The 20294-nt window shown below is 40.2% G+C and overlaps 2 protein-coding genes across 2 annotated transcripts in view; one reads left to right on the top strand and one right to left on the bottom strand.

Annotated features, from left to right (window-relative positions):
• Positions 1-475: 475 nt before the first annotated feature.
• On the top strand, positions 476-17055 carry LOC141012055 (ectonucleoside triphosphate diphosphohydrolase 3-like). Its single transcript, XM_073485434.1, has 11 exons — positions 476-532; positions 1435-1509; positions 4575-4709; positions 6201-6318; positions 6499-6658; positions 7222-7381; positions 9036-9263; positions 10285-10548; positions 10650-10781; positions 12703-12840; positions 13688-17055. The coding sequence occupies exons 1-11, from the start codon at positions 476-478 to the stop codon at positions 13874-13876; spliced, it is 1656 nt and encodes a 551-aa protein (XP_073341535.1). The 3' UTR covers positions 13877-17055.
• Positions 17056-17193: 138 nt separating this feature from the next.
• The window catches only part of LOC141012603 (RNA-binding motif, single-stranded-interacting protein 3-like), a 134012-nt gene continuing 130911 nt past the window's right edge, over positions 17194-20294 (bottom strand). Inside the window, exon 14 of the mRNA XM_073486120.1 lies at positions 17194-19697. Coding sequence (XP_073342221.1) covers positions 19694-19697 — 4 coding nt within the window. The 3' untranslated portion in view covers positions 17194-19693. The remainder of the gene's footprint in view (positions 19698-20294) is intronic.

Genomic DNA, 20294 nt, shown 5'->3' with positions numbered 1-20294 from the left:
CATTACTCTGCTTATGCCTGGGTGCTTTGTCCTTACGATGGACAAGTTTCTGATCCATCCTCAGATCCTCCTGAGTTTCTCAGATATTCCCGCGACATAAGGAATGACGATGTTGTTACTTTTTTCCATCTCTTCCTCTCTGTCTGCTCTGTATCTTTTAGAAGTTTTGACAAAGGTCCAGTTTGGGTAGAAACATGTTTTAAGTGCTCCTCTGATGTGCTCCTGTACCTTCTCCTTCCTCTCTGACTTTGTGGGCACGGTCTCGGTTCGATGGTTTAGGGTTCTGGTGACCCCCAGACTATCACCACCCCAGTGGGTGGTGGTTCCAGGGCGTCATTCCGAAGGGCCGCCATTCCGAACATTCACTTTCATGTTTCGGAATGCCGGCCCTTAGTTATTTTTGAAAAAAGGGCGCCATTCCGAACCTGAAACCCTAACCCTAACCCTAACCCGGTCGGAATGGCGGACCGTCGGAATGGCGGTCCTTCGGAATGGGGGTCGCCCCCCGTGGGTGGTGATAGTCGAACAGCAAGTATTGATCTGTGTGTGTAGATTTTCTGTACACCTCAATGTTGAGGCTTCTAACTTCTTCAGTGTGCACTGCACAGTCCAAGAAGGGCAGACTGTCATCAAAAACTCACAGGATTTCGCCAGCAAGGTGAGAGAAATAACACTGAACTCAGATGAAAAATGGTTTCTTATGATGTCACCTTACTTTTTCCATGCATTCCCACTCAATAAGCAGTAAAGATGGTGAACAAACACCTGCTACAGGACAGCACTCTGTCCAGCAGAACCAACTTCACCCCAGACCACATTTGTGCCTTACCTGACCTCTGTCTGATGACCACCTACTTCCAGTACAGTGAAGGTTTCTACAGACAGAAACACGGCTGTGCCATAGGCTCACCGGTGTCCCCAATAGTGGCCAACCTCTACACGGAAGATGTTGAGAGCAGAGCCTTGATCACCTTCACAGGAACTGCTTGCCCCTGCTGCTAGTTGAGTATTTGTGTAGGTTGGTTATTGACACCCTCTGCCTGTCTTTCTCTGAGGTTACCAGAGGAAGTTGATTACAAAAACAGCCAGATCTGAGGCACCTGGGCCCAGTGCTCAGGAAGATATAAAAGTCCGGCCTCTAACTAGACTGGCGCTCTCTCTCATCGCTCTTAAACATACCGGATTATGACAATTTCTATTTGTTCTAGTTTGATAGACAGATTAATGACTCATAGCGTTTACTGTGAAAACTGGAGCGAAATTGAGGGGGAGCTTACAGGTATCAACACATCCTCGATTGCTGGCACAGAGCTTCCTCCTTTGCCTTTCATCTACACCATTCCTCTTCTTCTTCTGATCACTCTTAAAATCTCTCCCACTCACAGCACACTACCTATCTTCCTCTCCCTTCATCTGCTGCTCCCCTGTTTCTAGCTGTTTTTCTTCATCCCTTCTTCAGAGCCACATCACTCCTGCTCCAAACTTGGCTCTACAGACGAGCTCTTCAAGGTAAGAAACACCCACAGCTCCTCTCTCACATGCATTTATTAACCTATCAACAAGGCGTGCATTTAATTCTTATATAGCACTTAATAGCAATGGGTTAATTGACACATGCAGGTAAGTTTATTGCATTGTGTGAGCTGATTTAAAGGTTTGTGTGATTCAGTCTGATATGATAAATACACGTGTTGGCACTCAACTACATTTTCTCTACTCCTCACCCTCCTGGAGGACCAGTCCCTACAGGCAGAGTCACAACATGTGTAAATACCTATAAGCTATTTTGTTCCCATGCAGCTCCACAGGGCTGTCTGCAAAGGGATACTGTGGGTGTTGTCAGTGCTGAAGCTTACAATGCAGGTTCCACTACTTGACCCATCATTTGGTTTAAAACTTAAGATCAAGCTCTGTTGTACTGTGTATTTTGTTTACCTTGTGCACAAATGAAGAGTAAGATGGGTGTGATTTGCAGAGGGATGGATAACAGAGAGCAAAGTGGTTTTGGAGCAGTCGGCCCAAACAAATATGTCATCTAGTGCACTTTGAAGGTTGCTTTAAGAGAATACACAAATGCTTGCAGTGTAAAAGTGTAAATGAATAATGACACAGGAAAGAAGAAGCATCCTGTAGAAGGGAGGCATTTTTTTTCAGGGGCAGGACATGTCAATAGTATCTTATAAAAAGGAGACACATTGTTGCTTTGCTCTAATTTAACCTTTGCAGATGCAAAACCATTGTTATAAAAAAAACTCCAAGTTTATGTTGAACAAACTAGAGCATTGTAAATCTTTTGTATTTATGTAGACATGAGTCCAAAACTACAGTGAATAACTTAAGTGAAATTAAGTAAAAATAAAGTTTCCCCACTCTACATAGCTCATTTGATTTTATTTTGTCTTCACAATTGGCCGATTTACAGCAGGCAGTTTGTATGCAATGCAAATAAAATTTTAATCTGTACTATGTAAGGTTTATTCAATGATAACAACACTTGTCATAGTAGTACATGTAAAAGGTCATAGTGAGTTGAAAACTAGCAATAGCGACACACTCTGTGTGCACATCAGTTGCATTCTCTGTATTGGAGATGTATTAAACTGCATTGTCCCTAAAACCAGAACTTACATTAAGGAGAGAAACTGCATTACCCCTGCTTTAGTTGTAGTAAAGCATGCATTCTTTACAACCTTAATTACAGTCCCTAAGAGTTGTTATTTGAAAAATATATAAACTGTTTGTAAAGTGTATAAACTTGAATGATAATAGTTGACAGCCACTGAAAGTCATCGACTTTTTTTAAGAGTTCGGGGTTAGGGTTAGGCAGAAGGACACTGAAGTGAAGTCAGAGATCATTGAGCTTAGGTTACTATGTGCTTTTAAAGATGTTTCCATTCATATAAAAACAACAGCCGTTCTTCAATAGGGGCAAATGATTAAGTTAAGTAGACACTGAGTATTATAATGTTGCTTATTGGTGTTTGTGTTTAGACACACATTAACTCATAAACTTGCTTACTGTGGCAAAAGAACCTTTTCTTTCCTATGTTGGCAGGATAGTAGCCTATCTTTACATTTTCAGGTTACATACAGTAAGTCTTACTGAAAGTAACTGTTAAGCGTAAAAAGCAGATGTATATATCAGACAACTTCTGATTTTTTTTTGTTTCCCATACAATTCCGGCAGAAACTTGGCAACAAACAGACTTTCTCATGACTTGAATAATGGTCTGATTACCTGGAATCAACTGTCACACACATAACAATGAAGTGTTAAGCAGACTTAAGGACACATGTCAGAGTTGTGCAACATTGTTGGTACAGTGTTGTTGTAGTCTGTAGTTTTCTACTTGGATTTATATGACTTAAAAGGAAATTCAAAGGAACTTGAAGCAAAAAGGTGAGACATAGGGAGGGAGACAGAGAATTGTTGTGCTGCTTTGCCAAACGTTTGGTAATAACACCAATGACAGGGCTGAAACAGGTACAAGGTTGTTATTACAATGTCGCAATCATTGATGACTACACATTGCTGAACAAACAGCATGATGTGGCAGTTTCAACAACTTTAAGTGAGGAATGGTTATACATTCGAAAGTCAAACAGAGCAGTTTCTGGCAGGCCGTGATTATGACCAACTTGAAAATTGACTGAAAAAGTCTCTGAGGTAAGAATTGGTTTCATTGCCTGCAGCTTGACAAACACATTTGTTCTAGATATTAACTGAATGTCTGGCTGCTTCTTCACAGCCATTAGAAGAGTGACCCACTAAACAAACAGAATTGTTTTCAATTGCAGGTTTCCTCGTCCATTAGGTTTGTGCCATTTTGCAATTTGGCAGCAATTCGATGTAGGATGTTGTAATATAGCTCTACACTCAAACCACAACAACTTCTGCCAGTCACTGTTTGGAATAAGGTGGAAACATAATTCACTACAAGGGTTATCGTTATCATATTTCAGTGCTGCTACACATTTACAAGTTTGAACAACACCTTTGAGATTTTGAAACTAAATATGTGAGGCTTTCATGAGACGTCAGCAAATTGTACTTGCTGGCTGTTGAAATGCCCTGTTCTTAGAGCCTGTTTGTGTCTTGCTGACCGGCAAGCCCTTAAAAACTGTCAACACTTGATCCTGCTGGGAACTGGTGCCTCCCAAACTCTCCTAAATCACACCTCAAGTAATCAGTACGCTTCAAAGAAACCTCATCTGGCAGAGGCTTGTATTCTCCTTTGTAGATGCTTTGCAATAACATTTTGGGAGTAAAATATCTTGCTGTGGTGATTATTGTTCATGATTAAAGGTAAGAATTTGAACACAAAACAATTCAGCCAATCAGGATTCCTGTTTGATTTTGTTTCCTTTCATGTGTTTGTTAATCTGACTGTATCACTGAGAGGATCAATACTATTAATGCTGCCAACATCATCCACAAGCATACAGTAAATAAAGTCTACTGTTATTGCTCATCATCACTTTTCAAACCTCTCCACATGTCATCAGGCTGAGAGCTCAAATGCTTTTAGTGAGAACCAAACTACTTCTTTTTCTTTTGCATTTCTTGCCAACAGGAAATGGCCGGACGGCAAATAGGCTACAAGTGTCGCATAGCAGGAGTGGTGCTACTCCTCTTAGCCAGTATTGCTGCCCTTGTTGCTGTTGCTGTCATCCAGGACACCTGGAGGTCCAAGGAGTACAGCTTAGAGGTGAACACATACACACACGTCAACATAGATGGAATAATAATAATAGGGCTGTAGATCTTCACTTTAACAAAGTAAAAGTACAAAACAATTCTCAGAACACATCCATACAGAGAAAGAGACACAGAGATGTGTACACAAACACGTTTCAGCTCTAATAATAATAATAATAATGATAATACATTTATTTTATATAGACACTTTACTGGTTAAAAAGCAGAATAATAAAAACAACACATTAAAAACACAAAAAAAGACAAGTTATACATTAAAAGCAGTTTTAAAAAGGTGAGTGTTTTGAAGGAAGTGGGGTCTGATGTGTTTGGGGAGGGAGTTCCAGAGGGAGCGGGCAGCTACTGAGAAGGCTCTGTCGCCCCAGGTTCGGTGCTTGGTCCTGTGTGGTGGAGTGAGGAAGTTTGCGTCGGAGGAGCGGAGGGTACGGGACGGGTTGTGACAGGTCGGTGAGGTGGGGGAGGCTTGGTTGTGGAGGGCTTTCTGAGTGAGGAGGAGTATTTTGAATTGAATCCGTTGTGGGACAGGGAGCCAGTGGAGTTTCTGGAGGACGGGGGTGATGTGGTCACGGGTGTGGGTGTGGGTGTGGGTGTGGGTGTGGGTGTGGGTGTGGGTGTGGGTGAGCAGGCGAGCAGCAGAGTTCTGGATGTATTGGAGTTTATTTAGTTGAGTTTCGATGGTGTGCCATAGAGGATGCTGTTGCAGTAGTCAAGTCTGGAAGTGATGAAGGCATGGATCAGGGTTTCTGCAGCAGAGAAGGAGAGTGTGGGGCAGAGACGGGCTATGTTTTTGAGGTGGAAGAAGGCAGTTCTGGTGATTTGATTATGTGTTGTTATGTGTTGTTGAAAGGAGAGGTTGTTGTCAAAGATGACTCTGAGGTTGCGACTGTGTGGGGAGGGAAAGAGGGTAGAGTTGTCAATGGTGAGGTAGAAGTTGTGAGTGGTTTTTGATGAGGGATTTGGGGCCTATGATGACCATGTCCGATTTGTCGCAGTTCAGTTGGAGGAAGTTAGATTGCATCCATGATTTTATTTCAGTGAGGCAGATGGGGAGTGTGGAGTGAGTGGCAGTGGTGATAGATTTGCTGGAGGTGTAGATTTGGATGTTGTCAGCGTAACAGTGGAAGCGGAGACCATGACGGCGTATGATGTTGCCAAGGGGAAGCATGTAGAGGATGAAGAGGAGTGGACCAAGCACCGAACCCTGGGGGACGCCTTGGGACAGAGGAGCGGTGGAGGAGGCGCAGATGTTGATATGGCTCTGACACACACTCAGTTGTGAATGTGATGCTGGACGTTATTGTGATGTAAGGGTCAAGGCAGGAGGTTTCTCATCAGTCAGCTTGCTGATGGATGGTCCTGAATGTCCATGTGTGATTTTGTAATGGTGTTCTGGTAAGGCGGTGGGGGTTGCAGCAGCCTCTCTGTAGTTAAATTCAAATGGAAAATGTGACCCTGAAACATGATTTTTTTTCTTCTTCAGTATGGCATAGTGATAGACTCAGGTTCGTCTCGTTCCACCGTGTACCTGTACGAGTGGCCAGGGGAGAAGCAGAATGAAACAGGAGTGGTAACTGAGATAAAGAACTGTAGAGTTGCTGGTGAGTCATTGTCTCTAAAACAACAACAGCACTATACAGCCTCTGTACATTAAAAATTTGAGTACTCCATCAGCCTTTATTCAACTGAGTTAAAAATGTTAGAAAAACATTTACTAAGGCATTTTACTTTATGTGTTTAGTACTTGCAAATATGATTTTATCTTGGCCTTGTGCCCACAGGCGATGGTATCTCAGAGATGAAAGTTGACCCAGAGAAAGATGCAGCATCGTGGAAAGCGTTCCAAGTCTGCATGGACGGCATCATCAATGCCATTCCTGCTGAAAAACAGAATGCCACACCTCTCTATCTGGGAGCTACTGCTGGAATGAGACTGCTACAGTAAGAAAGCGTCAACAAAAAGTTAGCTTCGAGCTATTCTCTCACCACGGCTTAAAATGGAGAGGAGACAGGAAGGATCAGAGTAATCTAACCTCATTCATGCACCACATGGTTTTCAGCCATGAGGAAGTGCCAGCAGTAAAAGCATGATTAGACAGCAGGCTGGGGCAAAATTCAGACTGGGAGCTAGGGGAAACAACTGGCATGGTATTGCTCAAAGGTAAAGTTACATCCTGAAGGTAACCACATATTTACAATACTCAATACAATACAGTACTTTTGTATGGCTTAAACAAATGAGATGTGTAAAATAGTGAGCTTGAAAGTTGCTGGTAGGCCAGGATTTTTGTTACCTTTGAACAGAGCCAGGCTAACTGTTTCCTCTTGGATTTAGTCTTTTTGTTAAGCTAATTGTCCTCTAGCTAACTCTATAGCTTCATGTGTAGCGTACAGACATGAGAGTGGCATCAATCTGCTTATCTAACTGTCAAAGAGAACAGCTACAGACTATTGCTGTTTTAAGTAAGATCTGTAATTTGTTCCTTTTTCTATTTTGCTATAAGTGAGCAGGATGAGAAGAGGTCCAATGACGTCATGGCAAGTCTTCGAGAATACCTGAGTTCTTTGCCTGTTGACTTCAAAAGTGCTTCTATCATCAGTGGTCAAGAGGAAGGGCTGTATGGGTGGGTCACTGTCAACTACCTCATGGGAAACTTAATCGAGGTAAGACACATCTATATAGATCAAAGTGTACTTATCCTTTAAAGCTGGGGTTGGTAAGACTGTAGAAACCAGCAAAAGCAACCTATATTTTTTATTATTTATTGAGTATCCATCTGAAAAAGTCCCACTTCCTCCCATCAAGGCTCCCTTTAGAGCCAAGCACACATGACTGTGCACTACCTGACTGCCCCGTAGCTTTCGCTGGTGAGTTGGGAGGTATTTTAGCGGCCACTTTTCCACCAAAATTAGCGGGTCTACACAGGTTTTTTAAACATGGGTCAACCTGGTCAAAAGCGCCTATTGACCCCATTCCCACTTCCTGCAGGCAAGGCTGCCTGTGATTTTAATCTGAAGCATGACTTTGTACGTCACTGACGTCACGTTTCACGGTTACACCCCGCCTTTCCGAAACCCCGCTGTTCCGAAAATAGACTTCCATTCTTCGTAATGGCGTGGTTTCCCATTTTTTCTAAAGACCCCGCTATTCCGAAAAGGCTATTGGGGAACCCCTGACCCTAACCCTAACCCTAACCCTATTGGGAAGTAATTGGAACTTGAAAGTCGGATTCGGAACAGCTGTGTTTCAGAGTGGGGGTGTTTCGGAATGGAGGGGTTTCGCAATGGAGGTGTTTCGGAATGGAAAAAGTCACCCACGTTTCACGTCACGAATGTGCCGCAATCAGTTTTAACAGAAGAGAAAACAATAATACACCCATTGTGAAAGAAGCGTTTGTAAAACGGTGGATGAATTATTTTGAGCGTCACAACCCTGCTAATGAGTCGTTTCACTGTCAGAATTGGAGCCATTCCCTCCAATAACATTTGGAAAGTGTAGAAGAGCCGCAAGATTAAATTATTTCATCCCCCTTCAAGTTAGCTGGGCGCTAAACCGGAAGTTAGCCGGCTTGGTCGCCGACTGCTTTGTGCTAACGTTAGCTGCTATAGGAGTGTGTTGCTATGGCAGTGGCTCTTTTATTGGCCTCAGGGGCTCTGTGCTTTGTGGTACTCGGTTAGCACCTGAACAACAGTCTGTCACTGCTGCTGTTGTTGCTCATTTGTTCTTTGGGTCAGGGGTTGTGTGCTTCAGAGTTAGCAAGCTGCTGAAGAGCGGGCTCAGTGGCTGTGTACTGAGGGCAGTAACATTGTCTTTGCGAACCACGTCTCAGTCACATGTAAGAAAACACCTAGCACTGTCATAATGAATGTAAACCATGAACATGGCTATTGTTAGTACTCACCGCTGTCCAGCTAGTATGTTAGCATTGGGAAATTTTGCCTGCACTTTTTCTGCCGTTGTTGTGTCACTAGCTTGTTAATACCTTTTTCAATACATCCGCCTAGCCCTGTGGAAGACTTGTGTAAAGCGTAGCCTGTCCAGTCTCTGCATGCAGGCCGAATTAGACAATTTGAGTGGCTTGTTAGAGGCCTGCAACAGCCACAGTTACTGCATTTTTTTCTGATTTTTTTCCTTTTAATTGTCATAGTATTTGATTTATTGATTGCTGTCATGATGTTAAGAGACTTACTACAAATATAACAAAAAAAAAAAAGTCTAAAAACTTTCTAGAATAACCGACAAACCATGGCTTTAAATATGCTGCTACACATACAGGACCATCACATGGTATACTAACCTTTCCCATTATATTGGCAGAAAAACATGTGGAACACCTATATACGCCCAGATGGGGAAAGGACTGTTGGATCCATGGACCTTGGTGGGGCATCAACACAGATTGCCTTTGCAATCACGGATAATCTCACGGGCCCTGACTACATGCCTATCAAACTGTACGGTTATCCTTACAATGTGTACACACACAGTTTCCTCTGCTATGGCAACAATGAGGCAGAGAAGAGGATTCTGGACAAAGTAGTCCAGGTACACACCTTTTCCATTTGTCGCCAATCACGTCACATATGTAAACTTCTTGTCTAAATTTTCATTTGTATGTGAATGTCACGTGTGACTTTATTTTAACGCAATACTTTGAAGTCATATGTGAAAATGTTTGAAAATGTCAAACGTCATTTCATCAGCCATGTTTTCTTTCTACATGTGCAAATCCTGATCCGCGTTTAAGAAAAAAGCCACTTGCATACTAAGAAATAAAATGTGAAAATGTACATTTAACATGTTAAAATTTCAATTCACATGTGAAAATAGCAGATCAAATGTGAAAATATTGAATTCTCATGTTAAATTGTGATTTCCACATGTGAAAAGAGACATTTCACGTGTGAAATTTCACACAAGGGTTACATGAGTGTGCACGGAAGAAATTGTGTCTATCACTGAAGTTCAAAACTCTCAGGTACAATTTCAGTGGTCGTTATTTTCTGAGTTTGCCCCCTTGACAGTATATGTTTGTTTTTTTTGTTCATGTTTAAGTGCTTGTGTGTTGGGCAAGCAGCAGTGGGATTATGTGCTTTTTCTGCATACATGTGCAGGTTAAACATCCATTAATGCCAAGAATTGATCTGTGAACACAGCTGTCCCTGAATTGCTAACAGCCAAAGGGAGACAAGCCAGGAATGCATTATGTCATTAAGAATATTGATCGGATCGGGAATGCCGTCAAGCTAGTCTGTGAGAAATGCATCATTTCTGGCAGCTTATAGCAAAGTTAATAGTTATTGTTGCTGGAGAAGCATGGCATATGTTATGCTGTGAGACTGTGTTATGGGTATAAATTTGCAGCTGGGCCTTAGTATAAAATGTTAACTAAAGTTAGCCATAACATCAGGATCTGTATTTAATTCAAATAAATAAGTCATGGTTATATGTAAAGATGGTGTCTGTCAGTGGGACTGTCCAAACTCTCCCCTCTTATCTCATCCTCCCATGTCTTTTCCTGTCCCATCCTTCATTTGACATTTTCTTCCTCCTTATAATGTTCCAGGAATCATCGAACCCAGACTACATTATTAACCCCTGCTTCCCTGAAGGTTATAACACCACCATAAAGGCCTCGACCATTTATGACACAGAATGCACAAAGAAACCGAAAGGCTACAACCCAGATCAGGAATTCTTCATGGTTGGAGTCGCTGACTCAGACAGGTGTTTAAGTATGGTGAAGTCCATATTTGATTTCGAGACTTGCTCCTCATCTCAGTGTTCCTTCAACGGAGTCGAGCAGCCACCCGTCACTGGAGATTTTATGGTAACACGCAGTCCAAATAAAACACATGCATGAATATGTTTCTATTCATTAAATATACAGTATGTTTCTAATATGATATATGTTTCTACTGTCCCTTCCAGGCATATGCAGGATTCTTCTTCACTGCTAGGGCGCTGCTGAAGAACGGCACAAAAGATTCTGATGACTTCAGTTCAGATTTTGATAAATTCAACGCCTCAGTCAGGCAATTCTGCAACTCACACTGGAAAGTGGTAAGTTCTTCTAGTTGCTATACAGCTATAGTAATAAGAGGAGGAGAAAATGTGGAACAAGAGGGTGAAAAGAGAAGAATGAGAATTTAGGAGGAAAAAATGTAGAAACAAAGTTGGAAACAAAGAAAGAAGCACACTCAAACATAGAAGTGGTGAGTTTAGAGTTTAGTGGAGTTTATTTTAAACAAGAAAAAAAAAGTTCACCTGTACCTAGAGTATTTCTGCCATGTCAGAGTGGATATTTCTCCTGCAGGGACCCTGTACATCAAACTCCAAAATAGCTGCATCATATCTAAATATCCTTCTGGATAGATGTTTTATCTGATCTTATCTTAAAGGTCCATTGTGTGGGATGATGGGAAGTTTAGGTGCAGAAATGGATCATGAAATTCTGTTTTTATTAGTTCATTAGTTTTCATTACCTTACCTCCAGATTCCACCGAGCATGTCAGTCACCGTGTCTATTTTTGTTTTTGACAGAAGCTGACAGAGGCCGTGTCAAGCTACACAGAGCAGATAAATTCAGGCAGGCAGTCAGACACAGGAATGGCATAGATCACATGTCATGTATATGAACAATTAAACACTTAGAACAGACCAACTACATAGTCTCCTCAACTATGGCAGAAGAACAAAAATCAAGGAAAAATAATGAAATGAAAAGTCAACAATAACAGGCAGGCATGACGCTCCACTTCTGAAACGCTTCTGTTTGGGTGTGAAGCCGTGTGAAGGACGGAACAAAACCAAGTTGCACTCGCGAGGTTACAGAGACGTGCCCAGTGGAATCTACAGTGTTGGGGAAGCTACTTTGCAAGCGTAGCTTTTAAAACTACATATAGTTCAGCCTGGCAGTAGTTTGAAAAAACTACATTTCTACCCCTGGAGAAATGTAGTTTGTAAAACTACTGCTAAAAAAAGTAGCTTTAGCAACTACTTATACTCTTTATACTCATTTAACTCAGCGTTAAATAAATCAACATATGGTGTATATGAAACAAAATACAATAGCCAAAAAAAATTCACATGCCAGCAGAAATATGCCTCTCAAGTTTTATTTTTTAAAGAACAAAAGCTGACATTTTTGGTCAACATCACAGGAACTTCAGAGGCACTAACACTTAGGCACTAGAACTAGATGCCAGGGCAGAATTGCTTGTTGACACGACACATGAGCAGTCTCTCAAAGTTTTTATCAGACAGCCGGTTCTGTTTGGCACTTAAAACATCTTTGCACTGCCTTCCTTGGCACAAAGACCCACCCACTCTGTGAAGCATTCGTGTGCTGCCAGGGCAAGCCAATCAGAGGCAGCGTTGGCTTAGCATGTCATGACATGTTTCATTCCTGTTTTCAAAGAAAAATAAAATAAAATTTATATTATATAGGTTTTTATAAAAAAAATGTCATGTTATTGGCCAAAATTGTAGTTTGTAAATTGAGTAGTTAAACTACAAAAAATGACCCAAAAAGTAGTTGAAATACTTGATGCAGCACAAAATATGAATGTAGTTTAACTACCAGCAAGTTACAGCAAATTGTAGTTAAGCTATGTAGTTCAACTACATGTAGTTTAAGTCTCCCCAACACTGGGAATCAAGGCGTTAGAATGAGCCTTTTATATCTAGAGAGAGAGCTGGTCCTCTTCCACTGCCATGTTTCTGAAGCTGCCCAGATTGGACAAAGCAAACACCAGCATTAGAAAGGGCCTCTTGTGTTTTTTAGTTTTCAGTGGCCACCATGGAGAAGGAGGGGTGAGATGAGGGGTTTTTGTTTTGTCTCTGTCTTGTCTTGATCTCAAAGTCTTTCATCTGTTGGCCATAACATTGATATTTTGTTATAAGCATTCAGGTTCATTCATTTGTATCATTTCTCTTCCTAATCACAGGCTGCACTCTGACCTCTGTTTCTCTTTTATTTCAGCTGAAGGAAGAAAAGACATGGATCTCTGACAGGTTTCTTAAGCGTTACTGCTATTCAGGTCACTATATGTTCAGTTTGCTGGCAGATGGATACAAGTTTGACAAAGACACCTTTAAAAACATCAACTTCGCAAAACAGGTTGGTTGAACAAAAAAACTACTTGCTCCCACTACCGTCTTCTGCTTTTCAATACAGAGCTATGAAGCCAATAAATATCCACTCTATTCTTTCTGTGTTCATAAAATCTCTCAAAAAATAATATATGCATTATATATTTTAGATGATTTTGAATCATTATTATACATAAAACCATCAGAAAAAGGCTGGGATAGTCCCTAGTGTTGAGACATTCAGCAGCATTTTAACAAATGTGAATTAGGCCACCCATTGGGACCCATAAAGGATGGATGGCTGACATACCGATCATCTGGGCTCAAAAAGTTGAGGACCTTGTGAAAGGCAGGCAATGTATCGCTCCGGGACGCCCTGAGGACATGGAGCCTCTCTCACAAAGGACCTCCCTCAACAGAAGGGGACTCCTCGTCTGCGACACTCTGTCTATCACTCATGAGTCATAAGGAAAGATAGCAGCTATTAAAAAGTGGCACATTACAACCACAGTTTCCAAATTACATGGCGGTTAGCCTTTAGACTTAATAAGAAGTTCCTTGACAGCTGGCAAAGCTCCCAATCACCAATCCTGACCAACAAGGGAGTTAGTGTCCTGGGTGAGCTCAATGTGCCTTTGAGGTGTCTGGTGTCTGGATTTTTTACAGGGATTGTCTTTGGGTTTTATGACTTATTTTTTGCCCTTGAGCTGGAATGCAGCTTCATGACAGGGCTGTTTAATGTCCATAACTTCTCTAGTCATACTAAGTGACGATAAGCTAACTGGAAGCATGTGTTATTGACAAAATTCTGTGAACAGCATACCAATTCACAGTGACAACATCTCTTGTCTTGTCTTGTCTTCTCTAATGTGCAGGTAAAGTCAACCAGCATAGGTTGGAGTTTGGGCTTCATGCTGAGTATGTCCAACATGATCCCATCTGAAGCTAAAGAAGTCCTCCCCATGACAAATCCTGTCTTTGCCGGCCTTATCTTTCTATTTTCAGCACTAACCGTTGTGACTGTTGTCATAGTTTTCATCTTCCTCATTCGCTCCTGCTTCTGAGAGTTCAACTTACAAAGGGAAATGATCTGCCTCTGTAAGCCTATGGGGCTGCTGTAATCCTGTAAATATGTCTGGAACATAAGGGAGGATGATTTTCAGCGTTATAATGCCTATAATATTGTGGAAACATCAACAGATTACAGATTGCACTGATAAAACCATCAGGTAACCATATTGTTACCATAATATTACTATACTGTTACTAAATAGTTTTACCTTGTTGCCATCTTTAAATGTGTTTCCCCATTATTACCCTTTGTTTTCGTCCCCTTATTACCCGGTTACATACATTTCAGTCCAATATCACCTAGATATACCCGTTGTTAATACCAAGCTATTATCTGATTATTACTCTGGTAATAGTATGGTAATAATAAGGTAATACTCAGGTATCACCATGTAATTACCACACTATTACCATGTTATTACTGTGCTTTAATGTAAAGTGCTACCCTAAAAAGTATTAAAAATTTACATTTCATTTTGTACCGCAGGGAAACTCTCATAGAATTGAATGAGTTTGTTATAGTGTTGGGGCGAGAACCATAAAAGCACGGTCCCCTTTTGTTTTCAGCCTGGACCGTGGTACTGTTAACCGGATTTGGTTCTCTGTTCTGAGGAGTCTTGGAGTAGAACAAGGGGTGAGTAGTTCCTCATTGTATTGTGGAGCAAGACCATTTAGGCTGCATTTTGTACCAACTGTAGGCGGGCAACTGCTGTGTTGTTTAGACAGGTGAATAATCAGTTACAGTAATCTAGACAGGCGACAATGTGGGAGTTGTTTAACTATGTTTCAGAGTAGCATTTGTTTGACCGTGGCAATATTTCTGATTTGTAAATAAGTTTTAACAAGACTGTTAATGCGTTGATTGAAGTTGAGATAGTGATTGAAAACAATGCCCAGGTTTCTAGCTGACTGTTATATGTTTGTTAATGGTCCAAGGTGAGGGGTGACAGTATTAGAAATATGATTTGGACCAATAACCAGTACTTATGTCTCGTCTGTGTTCAGCTGTAGGAAGTTGGAGGCCATCTGGTCCTTAATGGCAGCAAGGCAGCAGAGCAAAAAGTCCAGGTTATTGTGGTTTTCAGGGTAGAAGGAAACATATATCTGAGAATCATCAGTGTAGCAATGGTACATATGATAACAGGGTTATTTATTCACAAAAAAATAAAAGAATGGATCAAAAACACCAGACCAAGAGTCTGCGCTCATTGATATATAATTTTTGGTAAGGCTGTTAAGGTACTACTAACCAGATCGGAATTTGCCAAATATTGTTGTTTCCTACCATTATTGCTAAGAGTTGCATAGCAACCACTTTTTCAACGATTTTTGAGTGTAAAGGCAGCTTAGATATGGGAGTTATGTGTCTTGGGTCTAGGTCCAGGTTTCTTAAGGAGAGGCTAGATACAGGCCTGTTTAAAATAGTCTGGAACCAAGCCAGATAAAAGTGATGCATTCACGATGTTGAGAAACCAGGGGGCGATCACTCTAAAAGCCTCTTCCAATAGGGTGGAAGGAAGAATGTCAAGTTTGCAGTTACTGATATTAATAGTGGATACAATGTCAGTCAAATCCTTAGGGGTTATGGGTGTGAACTTATCCAGCAGTGTGGTGGAGGGTGGGGACTCAACTGATGGTAAAAGTGAAGCAGCAGGAGTAATAGAGGATTCAATATTTTTTATCTTTATAACAAAATAATTAAAAACCTCTCACAGTCTGCTGCAGAAGTAGAAACAGCAGCTGGGGCGGGATTCACTAGTAAGTAAGAGAGTCTCTCGTTCTTTACCAGTGAATTAAATACAGATAATAATTCCCTCACATGTATTTTGTGAACTTCGACTTTTGTGTTTTTCCACCTACGTTTAGCTCTTCTACATTCTCTTTTTAGTTTTCTAATATTTTCATTTATCCAGGGTCTTGGGTTGGAGGTGCTATTTGGTCTAAGGTTTTTAAGCACATAGTATTGAACTGAATAACCATGTAATTTACACTATTGCACTGGACAATGCAACAATAAGCAGTGAAAGCAGCAGCAAAGTCTGCAGCTGAGTTTCTATTTAAAGCACGTGTTAACAGTTTGCTTAGAACATGGAGTGGCAGAGATCCAGTTTAAATCAAGCAAAACATTTTATGGTCTGAACTCATTGCTGAACCCAAAGTAAAAACTAAATCAAGAGTGTGGCCCCGTTCATGTGTAGGAGATGATGCATGCTGTTTCAGATTAAAAGATTCACATGTAGTTAAAAATTCAGATGCAAAAGAGTTATTTTGGTCGTCGACATGGATGTTAAAATCACCAACCAATAAAAATGTGATCATAACTGAGAACAATGGAAGAAATAAAATCAGAGAATTCAAATACAAAGCTCGATAGTACAGCACACAGGAATATCAAGAGTGATTTTGAACATCATTACTTCAAAGCTGGGGGGTTTGTCCACTGGGACGAGGGTACAGTTCAGATGTTACTCCAACTACTTGATTAGGTTTTTTCCCCCTTGTATTTAATGTGTATGCTTATATGTAATTGCACTGAATGGATCTGCTTTTCATACAAACTGATGGCACTTCGCCACAGCTTTATTGTAGTGTTTGATAGCAAAAATACACAACAACAATCCACATTTAACTAAGCTAAATGAAAACCTCCCTAATAAATAATGTATTGAATGTGCAATGTGCCATTAATTCAGTATGATTTTAGAAACTTACTACATGTTACAAATGTCATTTTTGATATCCCTTTCTTAAACAGTTAATACATTGTATTTATATATTAAGCTTGTGTTGTTTCGATCCCTGGGAAGTTTTCATTCTCTACTTAAAGAACAAAGTATCGTAGGATAAATCTTAGATATGCATAACTGGTTAAATCGGAGTTGAAGGTTTTATTGTACTGTCTTTGTTGTGGGTTTGTTTCAAGATTAAAGCATCACAGAACATTTCATTCTATTCTCATTTCTGACAGGAAACAGCATGAATAAAAACGTGTGTGTGTGTGTGTGTGTGCGTCTTTGAAGCGGTATAAACATGATGTTCATTTTCCTTAATATTGTTGTCTTTGCACTGGAGAGAATTATGCATGGTTCTCGTGTAATGCTCTGACTGTATTGGTCCTGTTTTGATAACAGTTCTCTCTCTGTTCAGTGTATAATAAACTTATCTACTACTACCCTTTGTTGCTGTTATATGAGATTGAGGCTTCTGTGCTGCACCTTAACATACATTACTGATGAAATGACATGATACTGTGTACCACATCACCCTCTAGTGGTGCCGTGTTGCCAGTGCAGAAGACACAAGATGAGTATTGACTGTTTGAAATGTTTTTTTATTGAAAGATTTGTCTAAAAAGAAAACAAAAAGAAAAAGAGACATTTGTAACTACAGCAATATCCACTGGTTCTACAGACACTCTCAGAATCACAATTTTGAAAGACATGGGAGGCAATGTGACCAAGCAAATAAAAAAATAGCATCAAAGTTATTTCTGTTGCATCTTCTTTTACACACCTGTACAAAAAAAATGATCTCATAAATATTACTTTTGTTCTCGCTTTCTCTACTTTCTCTCTTCTCTCAATAATTTATGTTACCATAGAGGTTTGTATCTGCTTGATTTTGGTTGAACCGTGCTTTGTTCTATGTGTCCGTCTGTTCCTCCCTCTCCGTTAGCTTCTTTTCATTGGGAGAGGGTCAGGTAGGTGGGGCTTTGAGGGTGTGACCTCAGCGCAACTATCAGCCAGGTAAAATCCATTTAGTATTTTCTGTGTTGGTGTTTGTTCTCAGCTGTTGCCCACTGAACTCTACAAATAATGCAGATTCTGATTTCCATGTTTTAGGATGCTTTTTACCTCATGGATAACAAATAACTGTCTTTATCTGAACTCAAAATGGTCAATTGCCATCATTCTGGAGGTGTACCTCTTCCACACCTACCCAACACAAGCCAACCTCAATCCTCAATAATGTAAAGTATTTAGCAGCTCACACATCTTAATCAAAAGACAAAAAAAGGCAACACAAAAAGAAAAGGGAAAACAAAATATCTCTCGTTTTAGAATATACATGAGCTGAAATGATTTTGTTCAACAGAAAATGCCCGTTCCTCCAACAGAGGTCATCGTCCTGCTCACATTTTAAATGGCTTGTTTGGCAAGACAGCGGCATGAAACAGTTTGTTTGTTTGTTTGGACCGAAAGAATTAAACCTAGAGCTTTTTGAATAGGACTTACAGCCTCTCAGTGTCTGTGTTTAGGATTTGAGATTGGTCAATGCAGTCTGAAGATGGTGTTGTTCGGTGTTAAACAGGTTTAAAAAGTACACACACCAATATTCCACAGGATTTAATGCATTTTCAGCCGCTTTACCACTAAAGTATAAGAACCTATTCTCAATAACATACCTACCTCGTCCACTTTCCACAGGTCGGTCTGGTCTCTCAACGGATGTTACAAATCATCACCACTTTTGATCACGTGACAAACACTCTTCTGTTTGAGGCAGCTGTGTTTAAGACCTACTGCATGTTCTCAGTCACTGGTAAAAATCATCGCACACACCAACAGCATGACAAGCAAGAAAACAATCTCAGTTTCAGAGGTGAAAAAATAAAGAAAAAGCAACACAAGGAAGATCTCTTCACTACCTAGTTTCTTCATCTTTGGTATAAAATATGCCACCTGTAGGCTGCTTTTGTTCAACAGTTAAGAAAGACTCAAGAAACTGTCAACAGTTTTACTAAAACTATTGCTTTTTGCACATTTAAAAATCCTAGCATTTTTTTTCTGCTTCATGTCAAAGTCAGAAATGTTCCTTTTTTTTCAACTTTTCTTTTTTTTTTTTGCTGTGAGACAAGCAAAGCAGGCAAAGCAAAAACTTTGTGACGGTAAAAAGACTGCAATCAAAAACCCCGAAAACAAAAAAAAATACAAATGTGATGAAGAAACAGAACTTGTATCCCATGATTAAACTTAACTGCATTTTCCAGGAAGCAGTGGATTGACCCTTCCCACATTAAAGAAGATTTTTTTTTCCTACCGACCAACATCAGCTGCACTGCACCACATAATTTAAAATCATCGTCATACAAATACAACCTTATTTTTTTTCCTGTACAGATAGTTTTGTAGATTTCATCTCCGAGGAACTCTGAGGAACCTCTCAAATCATTCAACCACTCAGTCTTTTTTTTTAATAATTCAACACTATGGAAACTTTTTTCCCAAAGTTTGAGAAAATTAAGGCAATAAAGATTTACGAAAACATTGATATTCTAGAAAACTACTCAAATAATAAAAAGAATGAAAATAATGTAGCTTAATATCAAAGGAAGACAATCTGTTTTTTTTCCTAGACTTTGCTTCCTTCCTTTTTTTTAATAAAAAAGTCTGAAAATCTACCTGCACATTCAAACGTTCTTTTTTTCTGTACAGCTTGTTGGTTGAGTTTAGATTTCAGTCTGTCTTCTCTTTTTCCTTTGGAGGCAAAGTCCAGTCTCACAGTGAGAAATGATAAACTCAAAGTTTCAGACTGCGTTTGATTTCATTGTCCTCAAGTTCAGCAAACCATCATTTCTCTTTTTCCTCTGTCTTTTTCTTGGTTCAACCAGGTAAGAAATATAATTTTTTTTCTTCATTTTGTCATTTATTTGGTGCCTGTGCACAGTGGAAGCATTCTCCCCTCAGTGTCGCCCATATCACGTCTTTTTTTTTTTTTTTGTCCCTGTTTCATTTTGATTCTCTCCGTGTCTCCAGCGCCTCAGTGCAGTCCTTCTGAAGGCAATGCAGCAATGATTCCTACCAATCTTGTTATCTAAAGGAGACAGAAAAACAAGTCAGTGAAAAAAATGGTGACTGAGGCACAAGAACTTTGTGTAAAGGAAACCACCAGCAGCTTATCTAGGAGGTAGAAAAACCACACAAACAAACAGCTGGAGAGAGAACAAAAAATCGGCAGGGATTGTTTTACAAGCAAAGTTTGAAGGAGTCTGTGGCCAAAACAACACAGCAACTGGCTTAACATTATATCAGTGCAACAACTATACACTGCAGTCATATGTAGCTAATTATATATATTATATCAGCCACAACATTAAAAGGACAAACAGGTGAAGTGAATAACATTGATCATTTTCGTCACAACTGCCATCAGGGAGTGCTGTGGCGTGACCAGGACCAGAGGTTTCCCAGAAGAGAACTGCACTGTAACGAGATGATTGACGTCATTCACTTCACCTGTGAGTGAATAACATGATTTATTCAACTTTCAAATCACAACCTCAGCAAACTCTGTTGAAGGACATTTGACAGTCCAGTCTTTTCCATGCATATACGCTGAATGAAGCAAATACTGAATTTGACATTTTGGGAGAGACAAGATTGATTTCTCAGCTACAGCCAGCAGCAGGTT

Source organism: Pagrus major, chromosome 17, assembly GCF_040436345.1.
Source record: "Pagrus major chromosome 17, Pma_NU_1.0".
Taxonomy (NCBI): Eukaryota; Metazoa; Chordata; class Actinopteri; order Spariformes; family Sparidae; genus Pagrus; species Pagrus major.
This window is presented reverse-complemented; position numbering and strand designations above follow the sequence as displayed.